This window comes from Microtus oregoni, unplaced genomic scaffold (assembly GCF_018167655.1).
Source record: "Microtus oregoni isolate MIOR12 unplaced genomic scaffold, Mior012 000037F_ref0000500, whole genome shotgun sequence".
In the NCBI taxonomy this organism is placed as follows: Eukaryota; Metazoa; Chordata; class Mammalia; order Rodentia; family Cricetidae; genus Microtus; species Microtus oregoni.
This window is the reverse complement of record NW_024543096.1, coordinates 23,466,613-23,474,090: the sequence shown is the minus strand read 5'-3', so window position 1 is coordinate 23,474,090 and position 7,478 is coordinate 23,466,613. Positions and strand designations below refer to the sequence as shown.

General features: G+C 48.5%; 1 protein-coding gene across 1 annotated transcript; it reads right to left on the bottom strand.

Moving 5' to 3' along the window:
* Nucleotides 1-4,115: 4,115 nt before the first annotated feature.
* On the bottom strand, nt 4,116-6,459 carry Sp5 (Sp5 transcription factor). Its single transcript, XM_041631367.1, has 2 exons — nt 6,409-6,459; nt 4,116-5,724 (listed from the first exon to the last, which is right to left on the bottom strand). The coding sequence occupies exons 1-2, from the start codon at nt 6,457-6,459 to the stop codon at nt 4,579-4,581; spliced, it is 1,197 nt and encodes a 398-aa protein (XP_041487301.1). The 3' UTR covers nt 4,116-4,578.
* Between the last annotated feature and the right edge of the window lie 1,019 nt (nt 6,460-7,478).

Below are 7,478 nucleotides of genomic sequence, written 5' to 3'. Positions count from 1 at the left end.
AGAACTCACTATGATTTCCCTGAATGACTTTTGTATTACACAGAAAACTAACCCGCACTTTAGTTATTATATGTTGTATAAAAACTACTGAAGTCCACGTGTGTGGACTAAATTATGGACTAGATAGCAACCTTCCCATTGCGAACTGCTTTAGAGAATTGCTAAGGACGAGGAAGGAGAGCAAGCGTATAGTCCAGAAAGACATTACAATGTCAGCTGAAATGGTATGATGTCATACACATGCGAATCTTCACATAAGAAACTGTAGCACTGAAACATCCAGGGAAGTGGTCAGGAAAGCAGCAATGGTCCGAAGCTATTGGGCTACACTGTTGTTAAACTAGAATCACTTATATGTAACAGTTAGGGACATTATGAAGGCTATTGTATAGTGTCTATGAATTAAATTGAACTACTGCTGAACCTAGTATCAACACATTCTTTAAAAACAATTGACATAAAGATATTTATGCAAAAATGTGGAATCTTACTAATACCAGAGAAAAAGCTAAGTTACCTATATAGATTGTTACACGAATCAGATTATGACCATAGTGCATGTCATTTTGACATATTAACCTAAACATATCTCATCGTAAACACGGGGCTACCTAGATATTTTCCTTTTGTTTTCCCTACTCTATCAAACTGTGTTAGCATACTTTTCTCTGGTTTTGGAGGGGGTTTTGCAACTGATATGGTCTTGCTTGGTAGTTCAGGCTGGCCTCAAACTAACTTTGTAACCTGTATTGGCCTTGAACACTGGGCAATCCTGCTTTATCCTCCTTCTTACTGGATTCAAGGTGTGTGCCACTAGCATTTTATAGGTGTCCCAGGTCTCCGATTCTTTTAAAAGTCCTCCCTCTGTCATGCAAACAGGAGGAAAGTAGTGGCAGCCAACTGGGGACAGTAGTGAACGCAGCTGTTTGCCAGACACCAAAATCTAAGTCTGATTCTTCAGCATACCTCATTCCCTACCAAAAGCCAAAAAGAACCCCTCAAAAACCTTCTAATTGACTCTGTTGTGTAATGCAATAAGTTAAAGTAAGTAAAAATGTCTTGCAAATCTACAGTCCTACATAAACAGGCGTCAGCCACACTGTGAAAGAGTAGGAACTAGTAGCTACTTCTGTAACAACCTTTGTCACATTCTCCCAGCAGACCCAAGGAACAATGTGAAGACACCACTTTCAACTGATTGCTTCAAAGCCTACGGTACTAGAATAAAACATAGCAAATGTTGGTCTAAAAACCGGCCTTTTTATGATGTCATCAAAACAAGTTTTTCCTGGAAACACCCTCAGCAAGATTACTTTTTTAGTGGCAAGTCTTATTTGATTGGGTTAAGGCAAATAAATATATATATTATAAAACACAACCATAAGAGTTTAATTCTCATGCATGTAGAAGCGACTGGAATTGAGGTTAGCAACACTTGTATTTCCTTTGGCATGTTTACCAGATCCATTAAAAACAAGTGACCAACTATGGAAATTTCTTCCCAATGTTATCCTGAGAAAAGCAGAAAATCATATTGTTTAATTTAGAAACGCAAAATTCCAAATTAGCCAATTTATATAATGGCTTCAAATCCACTCTATTTCTATTCTGCCCAAACCAGCTTCTTAAAACTCGAGCGTAGTGTTATTTGAGAAAATCATTAACATACCCATTTCAGCTTTTAAATAATTGTGTACCAAAGTCTTTTAAAAAACCTTGATAAAAGTTAGCAGACTAAACTCACTTTTTGGGGCTGGCAAACTCCAATTTAAAATAACACGTAGTTTACACTTAGCAATAATTTGTTTCTAAAATTTTAATTCCATTAAGTTTTCTACTGAAAGTAATATATTCAATTTGTGCCTAAGTCATACATATTGTTTTGGCATGTGTTCCAGAATAAGTTTCAATGTCCTTATATTGGTACTCTGGTTGTAACTTATAAATAAAGCATGCAAAAATTAAATTTCCACAACTTGTAAACCTGAATGCATTTCCACATTACATTAGCGTATTTTTTTCAGTATACCCATGGAATGCCTTCTTATACTTGGATATTATTATCACTGTGGCTTCCTGACTTCTTCAATAATGGCATTCTTTTTCTACAGTAAATGACAGAGCTTCAGTGATACAATGAATGATCGGCAAATACTGTGTATCAAATTAAGCTAAAGGCTGCTTTTGAATTTGGCAGGTTCAATTAAACACAATCCTAAAACGGTTAGTTTTGTCATCACAACGCTGAGTTTGGTTTTTAAAGTTATCTATACCTCATTTTGGCAAATTCCACCTAGTTCTTCCCTTAATTACAAAGTTCTAAGAAAACGGCCTTCTCTAGTTCTCAAGTTTAATTTTCAATCTCATACATTTCGTCTGCTTTTTCTTCCTCATGAGAAAGGTTTGTTTCCCTCTCATTCTCTTTGAATCCTAAAGGATTGTGCCTGTAATCACAAGTGTGTTTCAAAACCGCCACTTTCCTTTTTTTAAAAAAAAATCAAAGCTACTCTTCTTACACACATGACAAAATCACTTCAAATATCCTGAGTCCTACGTCTCCATCATCTGCCTAGAAACCTTTGAGTCTGAAGTACATCCGAGGCAGTGGCTCAGAGGAAATGACTGGAAACTTCTTGCAGCTTTTCTACTTATTCATGTAACATGTACAGGTCTAATCGGTGTCACATGTACTAGGTCTAATCCACGTAACATGAACAGGTCTAATCAGGATGTTCCTGACTAATTACAGTAGATTTAGATTAAGAACATACATTTAGGTGTGCACTGATCACACTGTCTACCAGCCGCACCCTTACACACTTAGCTCACTCTGCTGAAGCGAGGGACCAGGACGGCTGGCATTCAAGTTTATTAAATAGTTCAAAGTCTCTAAAGAGGACAAGTAGCTCTGAGGCGTGCCTTGCCAAGGAATCTAGCATACCCTTGCTGTCTTGTCTCACATCACACAATAAAGCATTTTCTTATGATTATAAAAGTTTTTCCCCTCTCAATGATGTTGATGCAAGTGTTTTATTTACATAAATTTCAAGAGCTTTTGAAAATTTGCGCTTTAGTTTGACTTCAGGCAAAAATTCACGGCAAGCTTATAGGCTGTGAACTATAAATACATGGACACCCATCTATCATGACTATCAAAGATCAGTCACCGCATTGACATCGGCTTAAAACAGCAAGGAGATTTAAAGCTTGCTTTGAGGTTTGCTGATTCTGAATGAAAGAGTTTGATTGCTTGTTAAATTTTGGGGTTGAAACCCCAAATAGTGCAATACAGATGAGTTGAGACACTTGGGAAAAAGAAAAGACTTCAAGCTTTAAAAAGTTAGAGAAAGGTGAGAAACGTAGATCTTGGAGGGGGAAAAAAGCCTTGTTCCTACATTTTACGCTATGAGCGAGAATTTCTGGCTCTTCCCTGAGAAAATTTGTCTGGCCAGGTGATTAAAAGGAAAGTCCAAGCTGCAAGAAGAATTAAACTTTCTGGCCTACCTAGCCGTCTGCCTAGCTGTTCCTTGTGAGTTAGCAAACAAGTTGTGCTGCCAGGCTGACTTGCTGCAAGAGTGACAGTTACATTTTCGGTGTTATCTTAATACTGCCCAATTCACGTAAGAACTGCCAATTTAACTCTAAAAATCTCACCTGGGAGAAGGCCCTGAGAACGTTTAGCTCCTTCCACCGGTCCCCAAAGTAGCAACAATTCAGCAGGGAAATCGCCTCGTTCTATGTGCAGCGGGTATCAAACTTATAAAGCTAACCCCACATCAAGTCCTGGAGTTGCACAGAAACCTAAGCTGGGAGGGGCAAATCTTGCCCTAGGCTCTTTACCTGAAAATCGACTGCCCTATGCCTGCCCACGCACCCAGTACATACTTTCCCCAAACTTTAGAAACCAAAGACTTCCCTAGATACAAGCAGCACACAGGAACCATCAAATCCCTGGTGAAACCTGACCTCTCAGTGAGGACTCCAGGAAGAAGAAAAGATCAGAGGAGACCAGCTCTGCGGGGGTCTTCCTGAGGAGACCCTGGAATGAACGTATTTATTTTCACGCTGCAACTGTTGAGCGCTTTACAGAAACACCATGCTGTAGCTCTGGGTGGAGCTGAGAACAACAGAAACATTTTTTAATGTTATAATTATAATTACTCTTTAACAAAGCTATTATTAAATAACCTGTACAAAGCCCGAATCCGGCCTAGTGAAAACTCAGGCCGTTTTGAACCTCCTAAGGCCTTCCTTTTTCCATCAGCAGAGAATCCTACAAGCAAGGCCAGGCCGGGGTGGAATCCCTGTGTGTAGATCTTCTAGGCATGCGATGGCTCGGACTTTGGAATTGTCCTGGGGTAACTTAGGGTTCTCAACCATGATCCCATTCTTGCCTGTCCTGTCCTCCGCTCAGGACCGGACAGCAGCAGGGCTACGTTTTGGGAGGAGGACAATTAAAAGTTCGTTTTTAAAGTTTCCACTCTGCCAGCTGCCTCGATGGTCTGCTCCGGGCATGCCAGCAAAGGTGCGGGGTAGGATGTCCTGGGCGGGAGTGGCTTCCGAGGTGCCCGAGTGAGCTCATAGGTCCCGCGGGTTCTCCCGCTTCACCCCAGCCTCAGCAACTTTGAGCTTCTTATTTTGGTGCGTCTTCACGTGCTTAGCGAGGTGGTCGCTGCGCATGAAGCGTTTGCCGCATTCGGGACAGGCGAAGCGTTTCTCGCCCGTGTGAGTCCGCAGGTGCCGCTGCAGCTCATCTGAGCGCGTGAAGCTCTTGCCGCAGAAGAGCCAGTTGCACACGAAGGGCCGCTCGCCCGTGTGCCAGCGCAGGTGCGCCTTCAGGTGCGACGTCTTGCCATACACCTTGCCGCAGCCTGGCACGTGGCACACGTGTTGCTTCTTTTTGCCCGGCTCCGCCTCGGGGGCGCCGCCAGCCGCCTGGCAGTTGGGGCAGCGGCAGCGGCGGCACCTCCTGGCCGTGGCCGCCAGGGGGGCCTTGGTCTGCAGTAGCGCGGCGATCTGGCTCTGATACTGTGCGAAGTCCGACGGGCCCAATACTAGGCCCCTTTGCAGGGCAGCTGCAGCCGCTGCAGCAGCCGCAGCCGAGGCAGGGAACCGGGGAGCGTGGGGGGCCCCGGCACAGGCGCTGGAGAGGCTAGTTCCAGGAACCCCAGAGCCTCCTGGCCCCGCACCCGATTGAGGGATGCTCCACCAGGGGAGGTCGTCCGGGGCTGGTGCAGGGGATAGCTGGCGGCAGGTGGGCGGTGGAGGCGGAGGTGGTGGCGGGGGCAGCAGGTTGGAGTAGCCCGGAGGCAGAGCGGCCTGGGTGGCGTAGGGTACGTAGGCGGGCGCGCAGCTGGCAGGCAGTGCCGCCATGCTCGAGGGCAGCATCTTGACCGGCGAGAACTCGTAAGGGTACGAGGGATCCGCGGGGGGCGTGAGCGGGAGCTCGTGAGCTGCCCCGAAGGACGGCTGCAGGTGTGTTTTTTGTGGCGTTAGCCCCAGGCTGGGGTGCGGGGGAGGCAGGGCGCCTGGCGAGTGAGCGGGCATGTCGGCGGTCCAAGGGTGGAAAAGCCTGGAGGGTGAGCCCAGAGCTGGGTCGTAGGACACCTGTAGGAAGTCGGGGGCTGCAGCCGTGCCAGGCTGGCCGATCCGGCTACAGGTGGCGGCCAGCAGAGCCAGGGGTGAGTGCTTGCCTAGGTCCGGAGAGGCGCTGGGGGTGCGGTCCTGCATAGGCGGCGGCAAGGGAGGGCGGAAGAGACAAAAGGTTAGCGTTTCAAACGCCGACTCTGGGCAGGCCCGCCACCCCCACTATTATACCCCTGCCCCTCCTCCGCCGGGCCATCCCTCCCCCAGACCTCACCGCACCCCAAGAGCGCACCCAGCGGTCCCGGGAAACTTTCAGCGTCTGTGCTACCTGAACCCCCGATGCGCGGTAGCTTTCTGCTAAACTACTGGGCTCAAAGACAGGCCAATCAGCCTTTAAGGTAGGTGCAAAGAAAGAGGCAGAGGGACCGGACCGGTCAGGAAGAGCCTGAAAACACCCTCAGCCGGGCTGTGGGGCCATCTGCTCTAGCATTTTATGAGCTCTTTTCCTTGCAGCCACTATGTTCCTCTTTGGCCTGTTCTAGGCTGAAGTCAGCAGAAGTGCCGGGCAAGGTGAATTCAGGCCCAGTTTTCTGCCACTTTGACATCCACATACCCTCCTCCCCAAATCCATGCATCTCTCCCGATAGGCCACATATACACACACCAGCTTGGTTGTCACGTTGGCATGGGCGCGCCTAGGTCTGACTCCAGCCGCACCCTTAAGGGGGAGGTCTTTTTGAGATTCAAGGTGCTCAGAGTACCCGCACAGATCCGGACTACAAATTCCCACCTGCTCCCGCCCTCTCCGGGCCCGACCCTGACCTGGAGGAAGGCCTGCAGAGAGTCGTTCCGGAGGACGGCCACAGCGGCCATGGCTACTGCTTGAAGGCCGCTCGTTGTGGAATGGGACGCGGCCACCGAGGCATGGACACCCGAAGGCGAGGACGATCTGCCGCCCAGCGTGCCTCCGAGTCCTCCCCGCCCGCCCGCCCGCGCCCGGCTCGCTCGCCCCGCGCGCGTTCTGAGCGCTTCAGGATCACCTCCAAGAATTTGATAAGGGCTTTGCTGGGCCGCCAGCCAGTCAGAGGAAAGATTTATGGCTTTGAAGTTTGCCGCTACCCAATCATCAAAGAATAGCGGCTCTTTCAGAAGCGAAAGCAAATCCTTTGAATCCACAAAGCTCCTATGGTGTGTTTGTTGGTCTGGATAAAAGAACTGATTATTAGGGGGGATGGGAAGGGAGGAGATAAAGGCGGGACAATTAATGAAGTAATCACTATGTGGGAAATGTATATACACAAATAATTGGATTTTCCTGATCAAAGGGGGCCTTGCCGCCTGGAGACTCGCGCTTGGGTTGCTCGGGACACTCGATCCCCCACCCCCACTTGCAATTAAAGATTTTCACCAAGGCAGCGCGCAAAGTGACAAAGTGTCTTTGTTATCTCTAAAAAAAAATCTGCCTTTAGCTTTCTGGAGCGGTACTTTTGGGACTGGGATGAGGGTAACTTCACCGTCCTTACTCCGCACCCTCACGTCGCGGACCAGAGCGAGCTCCTGGGGCGGGGCGGGGCGTGGGACTGACCAAACCCGGTCGGCCGCGTGTCCCACCCCTTGGCACAGGCAGCTCTGTGACCCTGGGCAGGGCTGGGCGGCCTCCCAGGGCGGCAGTGGGTGGCGCACACACTCCAGGCCCTCCCGCTAGACAAGCCGCAGAGTCCTCTTGAGGCTCCCACTGGTGACCTGGAAGTTTTCCTGGGGCTACAACTTTTGCAGAGTGAATCTAGGAAAAACCCGCCCCGCGCTTACTGCTTCCTCTCACAGCCGAACTTGGCAGGACACCAGAACAACCCAGAACAGACACTTGGGGCGGTGGGCGCCAGGGATTTCGG

Coding starts and splice junctions, on each gene's coding strand:
- Sp5 (XM_041631367.1), bottom strand. CDS start 6,459: ATGGCCGCTGTGGCCGTCCTCCGGAACGACTCTCTGCAGGCCTTCCTC. Junction 5,725..6,408: donor CTCTGCAGGCCTTCCTCCAG/GTCAGGGTCGGG, acceptor CCGCCTATGCAG/GACCGCACCCCCAGCGCCTC.